This window comes from Phasianus colchicus, chromosome 4 (assembly GCF_987193195.1).
Source record: "Phasianus colchicus chromosome 4, bPhaCol1.hap1.1, whole genome shotgun sequence".
Taxonomy (NCBI): Eukaryota; Metazoa; Chordata; class Aves; order Galliformes; family Phasianidae; genus Phasianus; species Phasianus colchicus.
The window spans coordinates 60,507,352-60,528,920 of record NC_143439.1 but is presented as its reverse complement, the minus strand read 5'-3'; the positions used below and the strand labels follow the sequence as shown (position 1 = coordinate 60,528,920).

At 36.7% G+C, this 21,569-nt stretch overlaps 1 protein-coding gene across 2 annotated transcripts in view; it reads left to right on the top strand.

The window, feature by feature from the left end:
* The window catches only part of EVC2 (EvC ciliary complex subunit 2), a 65,890-nt gene that overhangs the window by 13,071 nt on the left and 31,250 nt on the right, over window positions 1–21,569 (top strand). For both annotated transcript variants that reach the window (XM_031588367.2, XM_090139665.1), the window contains exons 5-10: window positions 2,321–2,507; window positions 4,390–4,499; window positions 5,628–5,690; window positions 9,017–9,151; window positions 11,770–11,921; window positions 18,959–19,283. In XM_031588367.2, coding sequence (XP_031444227.2) covers window positions 2,321–2,507; window positions 4,390–4,499; window positions 5,628–5,690; window positions 9,017–9,151; window positions 11,770–11,921; window positions 18,959–19,283 — 972 coding nt within the window. The remainder of the gene's footprint in view (window positions 1–2,320; window positions 2,508–4,389; window positions 4,500–5,627; window positions 5,691–9,016; window positions 9,152–11,769; window positions 11,922–18,958; window positions 19,284–21,569) is intronic.

Sequence of the window (21,569 nt, the reverse complement as noted above, 5' to 3'; positions counted from 1 at the left end):
AAACTGTGCAATTGTATGTGAATTGTCCTCCATCTTCAAATGTATTTTGTGTTTTGTTTCTCTTTGCTTACCTTATCATCTACTTCAATCTTAATTCATTTGAACAGATGCTTTCCTAGTAAGAGGCAGACTGGCCATATGGTTGTCTTTAACTGTTTTAAATGGAAAGAAAAAGAAGTGAATCCTGCATATTTCCCAACCACTAGCCATGACTGACAGCTCAGAGGATGGAAATGATATACTTTTACTTCTTGAAGACAGTGGTTTTTCAACACTTAATCACAGAAATACATTGACTGTAATTAGGGTGTTCAGATTTCACTTGCAGTTTGAGTGCCCAGTTCTTCTTTCTTACCAGAAATGTGCTCCTTTAGGACCTTCATTGTGCAGTATCACATGAACGTTTAGCAGAGCTTCATAATGACAAAATGTTTAGCAGAGCTGAAATCGTTAAATTTGTCTGTTTGGCTTTTAAAAACATACCTGTCTCATTTTGGACTCCTAAGCATTCTCATGTCTCAGATCATCTTTCTTAAAAGTTGTTTTCAAATATCTTCCATTCCTTTCACTTCCATGGCAGTTCCTCCTAAAATGTTCTTCATTTACTGTGTTTTTTTCATTCTGCTCCCCCATGTAGTTGGAGTGAGATCTGTTGTAGGGGATGATAACACACTTCAGTGGCAGAGAGAAAATGAAATAAGCTCTTATCACCGTCATCAGTGGCTACTACTGAGTTCTGTTCTGGATGGCAGCATAATGATGTGCTCCAGAAGTGAAAAAAAATATCTTGAGGCAAATTAGAGTTGCAACTTAAAGGAGATACCAGTGGCCAGTGATCTCAATGGCAGCAGCATATGGAGAACATTCTGTCTAGGAGAGATGAAACCCAACAGTTTCCCCGCTTCTTGGTTCTCATCTGCTGTTTTATCCACTCATATCAAAAAAACAAAACAACTTTTCCCCCCTGCCACTTTTGCTTAAAACTCACTGCTGATCAGAAATAAGCAAAGTAAAACAAGTATTTGAAGTTATTGACAAATGCATTATGACCTTTTGGCTGCCTGATGAAAATTGCAGTAGAAAATAGACAACAGGTTTGTGATCTCTCTGACAGGTTGCTTTGTTTAATCGCTGAATTAAGAATTTTATTAAATTAATGGAAGAGGAAATGCAATTTTATTTGGGCAAAGGTAATACATATGATATGTATAAGTGTGCATTAGACCTCTGGACTAGTGGAAGGGAAGGACTAATGCTTCCGTTCCCTCACCTACTTATGAGTATGCACAACCTACTTCTTTTGGCTGTTCTGTTGTAGGAATTTGCCTCAGTTACTGTCTGGTTCAAAGTGGGATAAGACCACTAAATCTGAATTTTTGCTTTCATCTCACAGAAGAAGAATAAGGTGTAGGGAAACGAATGAATGAAAAGACTCAGTTTTCCCATCTTTTCCAGCTCCTTTGTAGTTTTTTTATGTGTGTAAGTCCATCCACACTTATAATGGAACGTAAGGTAGTAGGTACAACTTATGTAACACAGTATTTACAGCCTGTGTGGCTTCAACCTGAATTCTTCCAAGGTGTGTTTTCTTGATTCATTGATTGGGTCAAGATTTAATATGGATTTATAAAGGAAAGCAACTTGGGATGTGAGAAGTATGCTCAAAGTCATTTCATTTAGTTACATTAACATTTTCATTAGTTAACAAATGCTTAATGGAATAAATAGAAAAAGTCACCTAACTGCATTGCTTGCTTATTAATTCGTGAACTTTGCCACTGTCTAGAAGCAGAGCTATGAACCCCAAGTGCACTTGTGGTTCAATCAGCCCATAAGTCAGAAGAGCAAATAAATGGCAGCTGGCAATCTTGGGAGAGTGTGGTTGCTTGAAAAAAAGAATGGAAATAGAAAAGAGTGAAGAGAATGAACTGTCAATGAGAACAGCTTGCAGAAGAAACATCTTTGTGATACAAAAATTAAGAATTTTACAGAATCTGATTTTAAAGTTGTTATATAGTTTTGCTTATCAAAGAAATATTCAAATTCTGGTTTTCTGTTACTTCTGTCTCAGTAGGAGCTGGGTTTTTAACTACTGCTTTTCTGTCTCTTTGTCTCTAAGCAACAGCATAACATACCAAAAATTAAAGTCTCCTTGAGATTTTGAGATCAAACCAAGTATAATGTTGTTTGTAGGTCACTGAGAATGCCTTCAAAAACTGAATTACTTGTACAGTGACCTTTTGCTAGTAATCAAGATGACAAATTTTGCTGATTAAATGCATATACAGCTATTTTGTACTGTTAATATTTCTCTTTTCAGGTGGATGTGGAACATGACCCTCAAACTGCATACATTAGACTTCTGATTAATAACACCAACTCACTGCTCTCAAGGAACATCACTGATCTTATCCTTCTGGACAATATCACCGGTCTACATGTTCAAAAAGACAGTGGTAACGAGACAAGAGATGGGATGCAAATTTACAGGAAAAGATTCTTACAAGGTAACAGATTTTGCAGAGATGTAGCCCTGATTACACAGGAGGAAGAACATCTGTTCAAATCAGATTTATTTATTTTTGATGACGTAAACTCTCCAATTATCAATTATTACAGGTGAAATACTTTCTATCAGGTTTTGTGCTGCAGTTTAAAATTCTTTTAACTCACATTTTGGCTCCTAACTTTGAACTTCCTCTAATCTCCAAGGCACACAGTGAGCTCTTGAAATCTATAAAAGTCACTGCCATCAAAATGAAACAGAGTCTTTCATTATGGTATTTGTTCATTTTTGGATATATTTAAAAGGTGCCTTGCAAGCAATTTTAGTCATATCTGACAAATATTTCTTATATATCTAAGCTAAAAAATTGAAAATTAAGTGAACACATTACTTTAAAACTATGGCATATTGGCTTGCTTGGATAGATTGGAATTACAAAAGACAATGCAAGTCAGCAAGATGATTAATCAGAAAGAAGACAGCTCTACTCTCCCCAGATTGGAGCAAATTGTAAAATTGAAGCAATAGACCAAAAAAGACATTCCAGTCTTGGAGTTATTACGTTCCCTAAGTAGCAGCTGGATCATTGCACATTCATAAAAACTTGTCCTTCCTTTTGCTAAGCACATGTGCAAGAGTTGGAAGATGTGCACAGAAAACTAACTGTTTGCTTTTTACCTGTTTCTAGTGGAAGTCTTATCTAGGTTTTTTTGTTGTGTTTTATGAGTGAAAAATTTCCAAAGAGGACAGGAAAATCAGTAGATCAAGGTTGTTGTCTAATCAACAGGGATTGCTAGATTCCATTTCTAAAAAAAAAACAATTTCAGAAGATGTAGTGATAATGGGGCAAGGAGTTGCTGGCTGTCATTTTTAAGAACAGGCAATCCTAAAAAAGAATAATTTCTGAGAAAAGAAGAGAAAACGGACTTGCAAATCTGTTGCAGTAAACCGTGTTGCTGCAGTTATTGAAGCTACTGAATCAGGAAATGAATCTAACTGAGTTAGAACATAAAGGTTATGCTATATAAGTCCGACGTGCTGTATTAGCATGACATATTGTCATGCTGCATGTTAACTAGAATGATTTTCCTGTGGTCCAGTGCACTGCGAATAAAAATGAAGCTGAAATCTCAGTCAGACTCTTCTGTTTCAATGGGAATAGAACCAACAAGTTAATGGTTATAGTGCAGAGTATTCATCTGATTTAAAAAAATAAAAATAAAAAATTTAGTTGTCTAAACATGATGCTTTTCAGTAGCTTTAAGCATTATTTTATGCAGTTTCCAGATCCTGTAGAAAATTTGCTTGAGTTAGTAGAGGCAGTGTGTATAAAGGATGTTGCCAGGCCTATGTTTGCCAAGGACTGGCTACTCTGGATGTGGGGGATTTGCTGTATTGGAAAGGAAAAGCTACAGTGCTTTCCAAGGTCTTCCCTGGGGATATTTGAGAAATTTTCCAGAGATGGAGTAAATTTATCCACATTCTTCTTCTCTAGTATGCTGATAGGCTCAAGATGCATTCCCCTTCTGAGGGGTGTTGTGAACTTACTGCAGCTAGGCTCCTAAGAGAGTACCTCCGCTGGCGAGGAAGCACAGTCTAAAGGAGAACCTAAACTCCAAAATGTTTTATTCATATTAAACTTGCTTTCCATATTTTGCAAACATCTATAACTGCAGCTGAGCTCAGCAGGGTGCTCAGTTCTTCAGAGAATCACACCCAGTATTGCATATAAAGAAGATATGCAACTCTGCTGGGTTATTTTTAAGTCAACACAGCTACTGTTTGAAAATTCAGATGCTATTACTGAGAGGCCAGTATTTTACTGCTAGATGTATATCATGTATTTAATCTACACACGCTTTTTTTTCTCTCTCTTCTAACAGTTGGGGAATATTTTGCAATCAACTATACTGCAATTCTTGATGCAAAGAAAACATGGAATGGTAGGGTCTTGACACTGCCTGCACAGCTGACTTTCAGGAGTTTGTCACAGGTATTTGCTGTACAATTTTATTTTGCTCTTCTTAGTTTCTGTAAAGAAACACTTAGGAAGCAATACTTGTCTGCATAAGCAGTGAGACCTGTGGTGAAGCCAGTATGTATGGAAATGAGGTTCTGAGGCTCCCCAGTTGTGTACCATACATTTTTAAATACACAAATTATTTGTCATAGCTTGGGAAGTTTTAGGCATCCTTTATGTAAATAATGCTTTTGATGTGTTGTCCTGTAGCATTTCTCACTACTTTTTGTATTTCTTCCCATTTGACCTATGTACCCTGAAAATGTGTTGCACGTCCATATGAGCTTTTTCTTGGAGTCTGTGAGGGATTGAAAGTTTTGCCATGTTTTTATCAGAAAATAATTTCTTTTTACCAAAACCACTGTTTAAGTTTGAGAGATTTGAGACCTTTGAAGAGAGGAGCTGGGGATTTTCTAGCCTTGGTGATTTTTGGTGCAACTCAGTTGCACCAGACTCTAAACAAGTGATCTAATACAAGAATTAGCCTGAGTAGGAAGCAGGACTAATGACTCAGGAGGAGTAGTTTCTTCCAAAGTAACCATTTCTCATTCTTAAACATGGCTTGTTTAGTTCCCTGTGGTTTATATAAATGCATGTAGTCAGAACCTCTGGATATATTTTCATTTGCAGCTGCTGTATCTCCCATGTTTTAGAGGGAAAAAATGATGGTTGCACATGAGGGTGTACTAGCGTGGCAAAGAGACTCATGAATCAAGGAAGCATAAAAGTAAAGGACGTTTAGTAGAACTGATGGATATTTAGCAGAACTGATAGATGTGAGTTGCTAACCTTGATCCCCACAATGCATATGCAGTAGCTTAGAATCCTGTTCTTTGCACTTTCTGTCAGTCCAGATTTTATATGTACAGAAAAATGTAATTCTGTGAGCACTGGAGAAAGCCTATGCGTGGTTAGAAAGGGAATGGATTGCACAGAGCATTGTTACCATTACACTCTCATGTCAGATTTATTTCAGCTTTATGCTTAATGAGAAGTATAGCTTTTTTTTCTAAGGAGAAGCTTTTGTAGAGACTCTAGACTGTTTGAAAGTGTTATCAATTGGATTCTGCTCATTTTTAATACTTGTAATATTTTTCTCAGAATCAAACAGATCTTGTATCGTTGACCACACTGTTCACAATAACTGAAGAAGAAAAGACCGAGGTAAATGCTATAATTTTACATTACACTGAATCCTCTTCTTAAACTTGGATAATTTAAACTAAATCCTAGGGGGCTAAGGATATACTTATGTACTTAAATCTCATTACTCTTAGCAAATGGTTATTAATTATAGACTAGTTCTACCTTCTCTGATTTTAAGGAGAAGAAAACAGTGAAGCTTTGTTGTCTCAAAGCATCAATATTTAGTATGGAAAATCTACAAAGTTCCTTTATATTCCTAGCCGTTTTTTTCATTTGAAGCATTGTCCACCTACAGAGAACTGTAATGGGTAATTTGTTCACCTGCTCTTGGGCATAGCCACCATGAGAAAGCTTTTGCCTTTTCCAAAGCTGTCCTCCACCTATTGACAAATGGTTATGTATCGTGGTGAAAAAGGTGAGATGTACTGTAATTTGCCCATAGCTTCAACTGTTGTAAATGCTCCCATGTTCAGATTTTATTTACTTAAAATTATGTGGTGAAACCAATACATGTATGCGACCAAGTAAATACTAAATGTTGACTTTGGGTCTAGAATGATGAACTACTTGCACAGTCATGGCAGTGCCATGCTAAGTTAAGCTTGTCAGCTTTCCTGTGGTTTAATTGCACACTTTTGTTGTGCTGTTCTTGAAAGCTTTACAAACCCTGTGAATTCTTTCTTCTGCATTGCTGAATGGAAGTGCTTGGTTGCCTGTGACAAGGTAATGTGGGCTAGAAAGACACATGAACATTACTTATTTGTGTGTTCTTGCCAGATGTCTCCCACGCTGCTTCAGGGGCAGTGAATACTGCATGGCTCTGTCCTTAGCTGGGTGTTTTTGGCGCTGAATAGGAAGATGTAGTGAAAAGGGCAAGAACAATTTCTCCTGACTACAGTGCATGGACTGTGTGATAGTGAATACTTTGATCCAATTTTTGTCAGGCTTTTTTCTCTTAAATCAATGGGAGTGCAGTAACTTTCCAGAGAACATCAGGCCTCTAATGTCTGCTTGGTTCACTTAAGAAATTAGATGTGCATGTGAAAGTCAGCCTTCATTGTGACACTGGTCCTCTTCCATGGCTTATAGGGGTCTCTGACTTCCCCTGCTGCAGCATCTGCTGCAGTGCTTTTGGCATTATAGCCTGTTGTGGCTCTACCGTATCCAAGGAAGTAGACTGTCCATGCAATGCTCCTTTTACTCAAGTGTATATCCAAGGAAATTGACTGTCCATCTACTACTACTGAAGTGTAAAAGCACAGGTAATTGTGTATCCAACAACTTTTCCACAAGAGCTTAACCTCTTGTGGACAGCTTAACAGAACTGTCTGCCCTGATACAGACTGTCACACTGTGGGTCTCAGCTTTTACTTACAAAGCACAGTGTAATTCCTTAGCCAGTATTTTTTCACTGCCAAATCTTTAACAAGCTTCTTTTCAGCTTCGCCAGATTTCTGCTTTTTGTAAAAGCCTGGATAGGTATCTACATTTCAGAGTGCTTGGAAATTAGACAAACACAAGTGGTTTAAGGCAAAGCAATAGTGGTTCCTAAGCAGCTTTTTTTTTTTTTTTTCCTACTATATATGGCATCTCTTGTTCCTCGAAAGTAGTGGAACTTCAGGCAGAGCCTTGGTGTCGCATAGTTTGATAAGAACCATTGTGGGATGTCCTCTTTGGCCATCCAGGATAACTGGAGAAGCTGAGGAACAGTTAAGAACTGTAGTTTTCTCAAGTCACACATAGATGTTGGTTAGCGACGTTGAAGAGATATGGGCTGGAGAGGCAAAACCTTTTAAATCTATGGAGGGAATAAACAGCAGCTTAGAGAAGAACTTAAAAGTTAAATCTTTCAAATAAATTTAAAGATGAAGATATTTTGTTGCCAAGTGATTTGGCATGATGCTGGCTCCCCTTCTTTAACTTTTTACTCTTCAAAGTTTTTGTAAAGAAAAGTTCTAACTGAACTTCTGACAAGGAACTGAGAGGCAGCATGGAGTTAGAAGAGGAGTGAGCTGTTAATGGCACTGCTGTGGATGTGCAAAATGTCCTTCCTGGTCATCCTTATTGATACAGGGGAGCTTAACTGAAGTAGTTGGACTAAGAAACCAATTTCTTTATTGTTTTTATTTGAAATTTACAAATACTGATGAGTATTAAGAGGAATTCAGTGCATGGCTTACTCAGATAAATGCTTTGTACCAAAAGATTTTATTGAAACTTGAAGTGCTTCAGAGGATTCATTATTTTATATTAAGTTTTATTTTTCAAAATAAATAAAAACAAACCAATGAGTGAATGCTGAGTATCTCCAGCATCTTTGGGGAGCTGAGCCAAACAACGTCTGACATAAGGGAGTTCATTTCATTTCTTTCAGTGTTCAAAAACATGTATCAGAGACAGAATAAGCAGGCATTAAAAGGACAAAATTCTGCTGTTGAAGTGGAATACATTGTTTTTGAACTGCTGACCACATCTGACTGTTGCCTCCTATGTGGAATTTCTATTGATTGCATGGAATGCTCTCAGCTTTTTATTTTAAAAGATGACCAAGCACTGCTTGTAAGAGGCATGTTAATTATTTACACTACCCTCAGCAAAGTGATTATTTTGTGGTGAAATATTATACTAGTAGCTATGCTGCTTTTTCATCCAAACATCTCAAAGAACTAAACAAACAATGAATTAGCTTTTGCTACATGAAGCATGAAATAAAACTTAATTTTTAATGTGCTTCCATTTAAAGATTAAATTAAGGCCTAAAGTGGAAGGCAGGCCTACAATGATATTAGCTGACTTATAGTTCCAGTGCTTCTGCTATTACTAAGTCTGCAGAAACTGTAAGGATGTGCAGGCATCAGGTGGTTGTCAGTTGTCATTTGCTTATTCATTCTGAATTCGTACTAGTGTTTTATCCCTGCATTTTTATTGAAACAAGAAATGACTATTAGTTTTTGGTAGCTGACATTAGACTGATTTTTCTAAGGCTTTGAGCATCATCAAATGCCACTAATTTCAGTGAGACCTGGGAGATTCTGGCAATGCTATTAAACAGACTTTAGGTACAGTCCACCCAGAAGTCAGAGCACTTATAATTCAATCTGTTACTTGGGATTACAGAGGCATTTGAACTAGTTGGATGTATGTATGGCATGTAGGCTTCAAAATCTATGGAAAGCAGGCACTACTAATATTAATAAAATTAATGTTAATAAAAATTAGTACTTGTAGTGCTGAGTAAGCCTGATGTTGTATGAAGCCATTTAAACGTAATTTACTATGTTGCATACAGCTGTAATCTTTGAGTATTATCTTTGTATATATGTAATGTGGTATTTTCATTTCAGGTCTCCTACAGCCATGCTATCCATGCTTCAGGCTTCTTCATTGCTTTTTTTGTTTCCCTGGTATTGACGTGTGCTGTTTTCTTCATTCTTTACCGAACCCAATTACTAAGATGGGGTTTCTGTAGTAAAAACCAGGTGAGTCATATGTTCTCTAATAGTGTCTTATTTAATTTTGTTATTGATCAAATCTTGTGATACAAGGACTACAGATTACCTAAAGAGTTTTTGAAGATAAATAAAAAGGTACCAAGTGCTGGATTGGATTCACAGCTAGTGTAATGTCTTCAACCCCTAATCTTTAGCACAGTCAGATTTTGAGGGGATATAATAATGATCTGATCAGAAGAACTGCTGGCAATACCTGGATGTTAAGCTTCAGAGTGGAGCAGTACTAGCCTTGCATTTGTTTTCATCTTCCTCCTTATTTTCATCATTCCCTTTTCTCCCATAATGAGAGGCAGAAAGTCTCTGGAGTAGCAGCAGATTTGGATCCAAATGGTATTTATGATTATCAGGAACAGACAGGGGTTTTAATCTGGATCTCTTAGTTCTTTGGATTTGCATTAGTCTCTTGAGTTGGGTTTGAGGAAAGAGCATTTATAGTGTTCTTTATTTAGGCTGTGCCAGTTTGTAGAAAGTATTCCAGTACATACTGGGCCAGAGAGAGAAAATGCAGAGTCTGATGAATATTCATCACATTGGCCCAAGTTTCATTCACTGATTTTATTAATTATTTAGATATTTATGTGAAATGGTACAACTTCAGTGGGAGGGAGCTAGAGAACTCAGTCACTATGCAGTGATGAGAGCAGTCTTATAAGAGAAGGAATGCTTAGAGATTTGAACCCATCCTCTCTTCATTTGGTGGTGGATCACCTAGTGGGCTACTGGGTCAAGTGGGCAGCATCCCTCTGTCTTTTGCTATTTCAGCTGGGCTTGGTCTAAATATGGTGGGCTAGGATGGCAGTAAGGATACAGGTGAGAGAATACCAGTCATTTGAGAATCCCTGCTGGTGCTTTGGGCAGTATAAAGTGTGCTGGCTGGTGCTATCAAATTCAGATAATAAAGATGGAAATTTTAACTGGTAGCTATGTTGTTAACTCTGTGTTTGAATTTCAGTTTGATTTTTTTTTTCTTTAGTGATCTCATTTTTCAAACACCCAGAAAGCTTTAATTTGTAATCCATAATGAAAATGTCTGTTTAAAGGTTTTTAAAAAAATTCCAAGATAAATGTAAAGATTTGGCTGAAATACAGTTGTGAGCACATTTATGTGGGCTGTCTGGTGAGCAGTTTAAGACTTTATTCTTCCTATGCCAACTAACTTCAAACCTCAGAAACCCTTTATATGCATTTTTTGGGATACTGCTGTGATGTGGCACGTGTGGAGGCAGTCCAGGGAGAGCAGTGGGAAGCACTGCAGTTGGGTGTTTCAGAGTGTGTTTCAGAGACTAGAGTAGTCTCACTGGAAATAATTTATTTTGGGACTAAGTGCATGGAATTTACTTTATTCATCTGTATCAGATTCAAATAATCATAGAATGGCTTACGTTGGAAGGGACCTCAAATATCATCTAGTTCCAACCCAGTGCTGTGGCCAAAGATGCCACCTACTAGATCAGGCTGCCCAGAGCCCCATCCAGCCTGGCCTTGAACACCTCCAGGGATGGGCTTCCACAACTTCTCTGGGCAGCCTTTTCCAGCATTTCACCATCCTCTGAGTAAACAATTTCTTCCAAACATCTATCTGAAATTTCCTCTTTTTTACCTTAAAGCCATTCTCCTTTGTCCTATCACTATATTAGACCATGGTAAAAGCTGGTCCCCCTCCTGCTTATAAGCTCCCTTTAAGTACTAGAAGGCCACAGTGAGGTTTCCCCATATGTATTTTCTTTGTAGTTTAAATTCTTTGGACAGTTTACTTTGTCATTATTTTCAATAAGTGGGAAAATAAGGTGAATTACATTTCTTATAGATTTGCAGTAATAGTTCTGTCTGATCCTGTGCAGAGGAGATCTCGTATCAGACAGGTGGACGAACCAAATGATCTCACAAATCACTTCCTGGCTCTCTATGGTTGAAAATTACTGTTAATACATTAATGTTTTTTATTTTTCTTAGGTGTGAAGAAATAATGCCTTTAAATAAAAAAGTCTTGTATTGTTTCATTTTTACAGAAAAAAATAAAAATAAAAAAAACATTTTTTATTAAAAAGGGGCAATTTGTTCCTAGCATCAGATATTTGCAGCATTTTGTTGTGTATTATTAGACCTCAGCCTCAAGGGTGTCTCACTGACCTGTGAACTATCTGACTCACTTCTATCATTCATAGGATTGATATTTCATTTTGTTCACCTTATTGTAGCGTAATCTTCCCATACCATGGTAGTTTGTTAAAAATTGTCATAGAAAAGTTTATAGTAGAAAGTAATCTCCTAGAGGGCTCTTGTAAGCATACTAAAGTCTGCTGTCCTTTTTTGCATCGATTTCTTCATTTGTATTCCTGATCTATAAGTACATATATTTTACATCTGATATATAAAAAGCTCAGCCTGAAAGAAAGGTGATATATTTGATCCTAGATATGTATTTGAAGTACACAACCTTCTTATACCCTTGCTACCTGTCCAATATGATGATAGGCTGGAGTCTTTCCAGTAACTCAGGGTTACCTGTAATAAGATTAGATCAGACTCTCACTGTAACTTTTTAAATAATCTGAAGCTTACTTTTTTTCTTTCTTCTTTTTTAGGAAATACAACATGAACTCAGTCAAAATCACAAACTGGAGCATTCTCACTTCAATTCAGGTGACCTGTTCAGTGAAGATGTAATTATGAATGACCATATCATTGATATACTGACCTTTGAAGAATCGGGGAATATGCTTCAGGCTTTAGAAGAGTAAGAATTCCTCCTGTTACATATGTTTATCACATATATTATAAGCTAATCTTTTGAGCATGATTTGACTATCTGCCTTTTAGTTGTTTTTGTAGCGTCTGTTCATGCATATGACTGTATTATTACAGTCTAAAAACCTTAAGTAGCCATCTGTGGAAACTGAAAATTATTGTAATTCATATTGCTTTATTTACGAAGTCATGTCTTTATCTAGGCCTTAGGCGTGCAAGTTTTCCTATTCAGAATGAGCATTTTGTTTTGCTTCCTTGTGGTTCATTATGTGAAGGGTGACTTCTGTGTTCAAGAAGATCTTAAAAGGTACATTCTGCTCTTGCTGAATGTAGTGCTGTTTTCATAGCTTTTGTCCCAGCCTGCTCCTTCTCAGTGCTAGCATTTCTGTGTGGCAGCATATTTTGGAAACACCTGACTCAGGGTCTTAAGGAGTGATCAGGGTTGTTTGGCCAAAGTGTGCAGCTATTAAAGGGCATCTCTTTTTCAGCAGAATTGGAAAAGATGTCTGATGTGACGACAGAGCAAGTTTTGTTAATTTAGTCTCACAGTTAACTCTGGCATGTCAGGTTACAGCCAATATTATGCAACTATAAAATCTGTAGAAGTTGAAAATTTAAGAGACTCTGGAAGTAGTTTTCTTTGCTAAAGGGTAACTATTTTTATAATTTTTTAAACTATTTTAATAATTTTATTATTATTATTATTATTTTCTGCATCTTCTTGATAATTTGGATGCCTAATTTGCTTTTATAACTATATAACTGCAGATTTTGAAAGGACTTAAACTGAAAATTCATAGGTGAATATTGAAAGGATCAAATTTTTTAACTCATTTTATGATTATTTTTTAATCAAAGATAGTGAATATTTTGCTATTGTGAGCCAAAATATTTTTTTATTCAGCAAGCATATGCTAGTTTGATAATTCACATATTGGTACAGCTATGTGTCATTTTCTCCAAGTGGCTTATATATAAACTTGCCAACATAGTTTATATATTCTTTCTGAATTACACTGGGATAGTAAACATGGTTGGAATCATTCTGGTGTTTTGCTCTGTTGTCCAGACACAAATGAGAAAATTACTTAGAAAATTCTGTGAGCCACAGAATTTTTTTGTCCCCTTTGCAGTATGAAGCTGTGTTAATAATGAATGTATTTTACAAAGTAACAGTGCCAAATTGTTTAGCAAATACATTAGGAGCATGTATTCAATATTTATGGACAGGGATCTCTGTGGAGTGCAGACAGTTTGTGATGTCAGGAGGATTGGCCAGAGAACAAAACATACTTTCAGTATTTCATAAGTAAGATTCTTATTTGTTTTGTGAGTTTAGTCTTAATAAGTCATTTCTTTGCTGCGCATTATGCAGCAAAATAGTTTGGTTTTTATTCTCAGTAGGTTCCTTGCTGTGTATATTTCTTAATATTGACCCACTGGCAATGAATGCTAATGAGAGGAAGCTGTATGTCTATATATATGATTATATAAGTGCTAGAAAATCATGTTCCAAAATGTTGTAGGTCTCTTCTAAAGAGCATAAAAATAGCTGAGCAATTTGGTTTTGTGTCCAACATGATGAAGTCTGACCATGCTTATAATCTCAGCTATTTTAAAGGCAACTTTATTTCTTTAAAATGACTTTGAATTACTGCAGCTTTTCTTTTTCATCTTGATTTCATACTATGCTATGCCTAATTGAGTTTGGCAGCATTCTAGCTGAATATCTAGCTGAACTTGAACCTGACTGCTGATACACAATGTATACTGCCAATTATTTTGCCAGATCACTAAGTAATACGTATGCATTGAACCTTTTTTTTTTTCTGATGATAGGGGGCATTGAAACCAATGTACTAGAGAAAAGGATCAAAATGTTTCTGGGGAGTCTTGATAGAAAAGCAAAAAACAATTTAGTATTGTATTAGAAGTTCACCTTTTCTTTCTAAATGTAATTTCTTTAAAACCTAAACTCAAATAAAAAGTAAGAATCATGTTGTCATAGTAGCTAGACCTGAATATCCCTACATAGAAAATTGTGACAAATAATTAGATTGTTAGTACAACAAAATGAAGGAGCTAGGTCTTTGTACTTCCTAACTTTTAAAATGTGTGATAGAAATTTTAGAGAACGTAGGGGGAGATAATAATGCTTTATTTTTGTGCAGTGTGTGTGATGCAGAACTAGAACAATAACAATTACAGTAGCAGTAAGATCATAGAATCAGAGGCCTGGGTTGAAAAGGACCTCAGAGATAATCTAGTTTCCACCCCCCTGCCATGGGCAGGGTAAAAGATAAAGTACGTCTAGATGGAAGGAACCCCAAACTTTTTACCTGTAGTTCTGTGTTGTGAATGCTGTTATGAATTTGACAAATGCATAAACTGTACATATTTTTGCCTCAGAGAAACACAAATTCTTGATGGGTAATAGAAAGTAGCTCATAAGACAGAGGAAGTGAAGAAATAATTGAATTGATGAATTGAAGAACCTGTATTCTTTATATTGCTATGGCCATTTAAATGTTTGATGATGGAAAGTGGTACCAAATTTAGTGCTTAGATTTTTCCTGAATCAATTTTTTCCTGAGGAACCAATGATCTCTCAGCTCAATTTATCTTTTTTTTTTTTTTTTTTTTTTTGCCTTTGCCTTTGCCTTTGCCTTTGCATCAGGAGAATCCTGTTCTTGTTCTGTCAGCATCTAGGCGTTTTCTGGAAATCTAAACTTAATCTGTGATTCATCCATGCAAAAGCATCCTTGATTAATCACTGCATCCCTTTTCAGCAATTTGATTTATTTACAAGGTATCCTGTATTCTCTGTAGGCTCCTATTTCAGCTATGCTAAGTTCATGCTTACCTGTGTGGTGATGTCACAGGACCAATGGTGACCTCCTTAGTTCAGGCCAGTACAGCTACTTGTGGCTTAGAGCATCTTCTGATGCATGTGGGCTAGGCAATGCACTCTGCTCCAGCTGAGGACGGCTGTAGCTTGGGGTGTTCTGTAGCTGCTGGTGGCCATTCAGGCCTCTTGTCATTGTGTCTCTGCAGCATTACAGTGCAGCCTAGGTAAATACCTACCAAATGAAATGCCAATGTTCAAAGGCTTTTATGTAACTCAGCACAGCTGGAGAGTGTGAGATGCAGAGGGAGAGGCTGAAGGGAGCAAATAATGTCACCACAAATGGGTCCACTTGGACACAGCAATTACATGTTTACAAAAGTGAATGAAATAATAGTGTCAGTAGCTGATCTGTTGTTGTTATGCAGTTTCCTGTGCCATTTAAAGTACAAGAGGGTCACTGGGAGATGATTTTTTCTTCTCTTTTCCTTTCTTTCTAGTTCTAAAGCCAGGATTCTGGGAAATACAAGCACTGCTGTGTTTCATAGTCTAACTCTGGGGGATGGAAATTTTTTTAATAAAAGCATTCCCCTGTTCAATTCACATTAAAAAAAAGAGAAAAAAAAGAGGAAAAAAGAAGGAAAAAAAAATCACACCTTCATGTGTTAATGATGTAATGATGTATTATTAATCACTCAATAAATAGATGATTTAGGAAACAAACCACATCTGTAGTTGAGTACCTTTGATGCCTGTTGCATTTGAGTTGGTTTTCTTTGCTTACCAGCACAGGAAGGTAGTGTTTTGAGTCACAGTCATATGATTTCTTGTGTCTGACATGCAGGATTTCCCTCTGTCCATCTTCACTTCTCTGAAGCACAACAAGACACCATGGGCAGTAATACTTCTTTCTTGTTTTCCTTACCCCTTCCTTGCTACAGCCTGTCATGTCCCACTGCCGTGGGGCTGCAGTCTCCTCTGGATGCAGTAATGTGTGTGCTACTAACTGGGTACCATTTGCAGATGATAGATGAGGAGCTTTTTTTGTTTTGGTTGTTTTGGTGAAAAAATATCACCAAAGGGAAGTTCACTTGATGTTTCTCTCCCCTTTAGAATTAGAAAATTGTATCACAGTAATTTCTTATCTTTATGAACTCCATGTTAATTTTAAAAATGTGTCAAAAAGCCATTAGTTCATTTTAGGACTGTTACATTCAGCAGCTATTAATTCTCCTGTTGTAAAATTCCCTCTGTGGTCTCTAATTTGAATAATAAAACTTAAAGACACAATTATTTTATAGTTAATTAGAGGTTTCCTATGTGTGTATTTGTTTTGTTCTAATTAACTATGCTTGTTTCTTCCCTGGCACTAGTTGCTTTCCTGTATTCTATTATTAGGTCTGTGGAAGATTTGGACTCTCTCTCTGTTTCTCTGTGTTTAGCATATGGGATTCTCACCTCCTAGATTTCTCTGACAGATCTTTAAACCTTCTTCCTCTTCAAGTGAGTTAAAAATCTTTACACTTGCTGTTTGCAGCTTCATTTTCTGTGTCTGTTCACTTTTCCTTTCCACTCCCCTTTTGTACTACCTATCTTCTTTCCTATTCTTACTCTTTCTCTGCATGCTTTGCCCAAAAGAAGCTTTGATCTTTTTCATCAATGGGTCAACATTTGCCAACTCTACTTCACTGGCTTTCATGTTTCTATTGTGTTGAATATGCTCAGGAAGAGATGCAAGACCTTTTAAGCATCCATTGCTTGAAGAGTGCAGAGTGTTTAAAGCAACTTATTAAATATACTTTGGTCTAAGAATGCAGACTGTCAGATTATGATTTTTTTTCTCCTGAGTAACACAAAGCATTGCTCATTTAATCTGGTTGATTGTAAGCATTGTTCTCCATAGGGACTTGTGTCTGAAAGCATTTGTTGTATTCTATGTAGAGGCTTCTTTGATTGTGCTGACTGCTTATGTCAAAGACTTTCAAAAGTAGGTTAATGCCAAGGACTGCCTATTGATGTCTGAGATATACCTAAATATACCTAAATACCTAAATATACTAATACCTAAAGGGAGTCTACGAACAGGAGAGGAATCAACTCTTTGAAAGGGTTGATAACTGCAGGACAAGGGGAAATGGTTTTTAGTTGAGGGAGGGGACATTTAGATTGGATGTCAGAGGGAAATTCTTTACAGAGAGAGTGGTGAGGTGCTGGAACAGGCTGCCCAGAGAGGTTGTGGATGCCCTGTCCCTGGAAGTGTTCAAGGCCAGGTTGGATGGAGCCCTGGACAGCCCGGTCTAGTACTGAATGTGGAGATTGGTGGCCCTGCCTGTGGCAGGGGGGTTGGAGATTCATGATCCTTGAGGTCTCTTCCAACCGTGGCCATTCTGTGATTCTGTGAAGATGCAGCTAGCTTGCTAAGGATCAGGGTGCGTTCAAACCTAGATGCACCTCTCATTGGTGTGAGAGCTTGAGGCAGGGTGCACGTGGTTGACTTGATTTGCTCCTGCAGCCTGCTTGGAGGAGGCTGATCAGAAGCAGAGCACATCATGTAAGGTATAAGGTACATTTCAGATTTTTATAGACAGAACCTTTCTTCAACTGCCACTAAAAAGTGACTGCTGAATGCCAGGATGTGACCTGCGAAATCTGTGGCTTACAGTTACTTTTTATTGTTGCTATTACCCCTAAATTGGTGGAACAACTCATGTGCTTCTTCTGCTCCATTGTATTCTTAATAAATGTCAGGAAAGTAGAAGGTGAGACTTGCAGGTTACATACAATCATGATCTTAAAAGCCTCGCTTATCATCAAGAGAGTGGTAGGGTAAACTATATCTCCTGCTTTTGGCATTAGGATCTTGAGGAGCAGAGTTAATCAGGTACCATAGTTCTTCCTGTAGGGCAGCACAAACACTCAGAACACAGTCAGGCGTAGTCTGTAATGACTTGCAGTAAAAAGAAATAAATGCTGTGGGAAAATTAAGGGAAAGATAACCTTAAGATAACAAAGTTTTGTGGTGGTGTTTGGTTTTGGTTTCGTTCTTGGATCGCTGCTGAAGAAGACTATAAAGCCAGTAAGGAGGTGGATTAGGAGTAGCTTAACCTTTGTTCCAAGCATTGGTGGAAGAAAGTCTGCATTTGTTGTTAAGAGGTTAATGTTGTGTTACAAGCTGTCTATCAAAGTGGTAAACTGTGAGGCATTGCCCTTTAGTGACAGAGTTAAGGAATTGAAGTCTTTCACGTTTCAGTGAGAAAAGGTTGTGAGATGCTGTGAGCACCATTTGACTGCAGAACAGATAAAAACAATAATTTAGCTTAACTGAAAAAAAAAAAAAAAAAAAAAAGAATGGATGGCTTTTGGCTTTCGAAACTGTATTTTGTAGATTTTGTAGATTTTTTTAAAGGCTCTTAATCTACATGGAAGCATACAGAGCTGTATTTTCATCTAAATTGGCATGTGAGGGCAGAAAATACCTGTTTGTCTGAATTGGTAAAGCTACAGAAATTACCATAGATAAGTCTTATATGAAATGAGAGTAATTGTCATTCCAGTTTAATTACCACTAAAGATAATTGAGACTGTATTCATACGTAACACGGCATTTATGGCATTTTGTTCAACAAAAATTAAACTATCTTTCTAGAACTTTATTACTCGTATTGAAAGAGATATATCAGCTTTTTCAGCTTTTTTTTTTTTTTTTTTTTTTACATCAGCACATATTCAAACCTTTCCCCTCTTCCCTGCAGGGAATACAGAATAGTAATGCATTAATATGGATGGCAGTTTATAGTCTATTCAGTTGCTCACTTCATCCACATTGTGTCCTTACCAGCACAGTTTTGTTATCATTCTTAGTTTTGTTTTTGCAGAATGTTTTTTTCTTTTTTCTTTTAAATTGAGGGAATGTTGTGCATTCCAAAGACAACTGCCTTTTCTTCCTCTAAAACAGAAGTGTATGAATATACATCTTTCACTGAGGTTAGTGTAGTAGAAATCAGTTCACTCTACTTTTAAATAAATGATTACTGTCATGATCAGTAAACTCATATGCTGATGCATTCCTGCACTTCTCTCACTGCCATTCTCATTTACACAGCATTCAGTGAATTTAGATACCCCTGTTTTATGATAGCAATTTCATGAGATGTGAAACAGTCTTGATGGTCTCTCTACAGCTTGGAAGTTGCCAGTCTGACTCGGGCAGATGCTGATTTGGAGGCATATCGAATACGGATCTGTAAAGAAGTGATTGCTATGATGATGAAGAACATGGTTTTAAGTCACAGCCTCATTCCACATGTGGAGAAGAGGATGAGTTCAATTTTCAAAAAGCAGTTCCTTACAATGGAGAGAGAATTTCAGGAAGAGTACGAAAGAAAGGTTGTGGCTTTAACAGCTGAATGTAATCTGGAAACAAGGAAGAAGATGGAGGCTCAACGCCAGAAGGAGAGAGCTGCAAATGAAGAGGCTGAAGAGTTAATGAAAAAAGTGAATGAAATGGTAAGTCTTGTATAGAATGGAGAAACTTTGCATGATGTAGTTTTATGTAGACGGTTTCTCTTTTGCAGTAGGATGGCTGAGTTGTTCTCTTAGAGGACTATGCAAATTAGATGTTTTCAAAAGATCAGATTTAATGAGAGTAGGTACAAGCAAGAAACCATTTTGCTTTACCAGGAAAATGAAATTATCTTGAGAATCTGTGACACCTAAAAACAAAAGGCCACCAGTATCTTGATTTATTTTTTGCTTGCATAGTTGCTCACCCTTGCAAAGTAGTTCATCATTATTTATTATTTTGTATTGCAGTAGTTCTAAGAATTCTAGGAAAGAAAGTATTTTACACATTCAGGGTAGAATCATAAACCTTATCTGCATCATAAAACCTACAGTACAGATAAAATTTCTCCAATATTCTTATTTTGAAGAGAATGGAAATACATTAGCCATCTCCACCAAGGACTGTTTTCTTATAAACCAAATGAAGACAACTAGAGCAGTCTATATTTAAAGCAGAGCAGGGAGTGAAATTTTTGTGAAAATAACCTCTCAGTAACAGCGAGATAAATCGTGTTAAGACTGAATATGATTCTTTACAAATTTAGGGTCTCTCTGTAAAAAAAAAAAGCACTAAGTAAAATCTTAGTGCTAATGCCAAAAATTACTTTCGATCAGAGATTTCTGACTGAACAGGTAATATTGCCTAAGATTTCATAGTTAGTCATTTCTGGAAGTAGAGCTGAAGTTGTCTGTCCTCCATTTCAGTGTCCCTGATACGAAATTATGCTCAGTTCTTCCACATCATCTTTCAAATATAGTGAATTTTACAGTAAAACTGATTTTTTTTTTTCCTTTTTAATTCACGTCTGGAGAGAAGTCTGGTAATTTCTGAGTGTTTCACCTCTGTAACCTTAAAATGCTAAAATATTCAAGTTAATGTTTCATGCTTGTCTAAGTTCATAACTTGAATCGAAGAGGATGACTTGGTGGGAAGAAATAGCACAGTTTGTGATTTACCAGTGGTGCTTTGGTTCTGGAGCACATGTGGGTGCATGGGTATTGGATGTGGCACTTCTGAATTTCCAGCTGTCCTTGGATAAATTGTTTTTAGTAATAGATTCTCTTAAACCTTTATACATGCCTGTGTCTGCTGTCATTATAGACATTTCCTAAGTTTTTGGCATTCTGTAAAAACACTTGATTTTTTTTTCTGTTTGCATACCATGTACCTATAATTGTGAAGGACTTCTATAGCAATTTGTGATAACATCTTAGAGAAAACTGTTTTGCTGAGGGTTTCCTGGTGAAGTACCCTCAGCATGCTGAGGCTCTGGAAGAACTTTGATTTCAGATTATTCAGAGTTCAGTGTTTGAATTTTTACTAAACGTGCATTCAGTCCAGCAGATTTTATTTGCACAAAATACACTGCTGCTCTTTCAGTCTTGTTTATATTAAAAATCCCAAACAGTAGCAGTCATTAAAAGAATTAAGACCAATACAATTATTGTCCTTATGCATCTATGATCTACCTATGTTCTGTTATCCAACTTTCAGTCCCCTAAAATCCTGACAGTAGTTATGTTTTTTGAAAGAGAATGGTAAAACCCAGCAGAATCTATGAAAGAATGTGGTTGGTTTTTTTTTGTTTTTTTTTACTTCCCATGGAACTTGGTCCAAGAGGACATGCTGGAGAATTAGGGATGCCTTACTCTTGAACTCCTGCCAGTGGGTGACATCAGAGAGACAGCGGTGATAAGCAGATGCAGCAAAAGCTTCTTCATCCTTTTTGGTCAAAACAGAGAATGGATATTCCTTGCCTTTTTGATTAATTGTTTGTTGCCTACAGTGCATTGCTTGGGAATGAGGGGTGAGCTTAGGGAGGCTCAGTGCAGAGGATAATTCTCTCAATATGAATAGTATGAAATTCAGAACAAGACTCACGTAACACTTTGATAGCTCTGCTGACATAAGAAGTATCCTTTGCTCTTTGGGACATGCATGTTTTGACTCTAAAATGAGTTTATGCCATCTGAGATTAAAACTGTGAATACGTAAATCTTACTGGAGAGCTATGAGAAAGTATTTCTTGCCAAGAAGCTTTTAAATTAATTGCCATTTAATTCTGCTCCATTGTTGTAACTGTAAAGTGGTTCTATTGGATTAATTTGTAGAAACTGATAGATGAAGTAGGTCACTGATAATAAAAACTTTCAAAGATTTGCAATGTAATAGGGTTATTTTTCTAATTTATATATGTTTTTAGATATCTGTGTTTTCTGACTTACGTA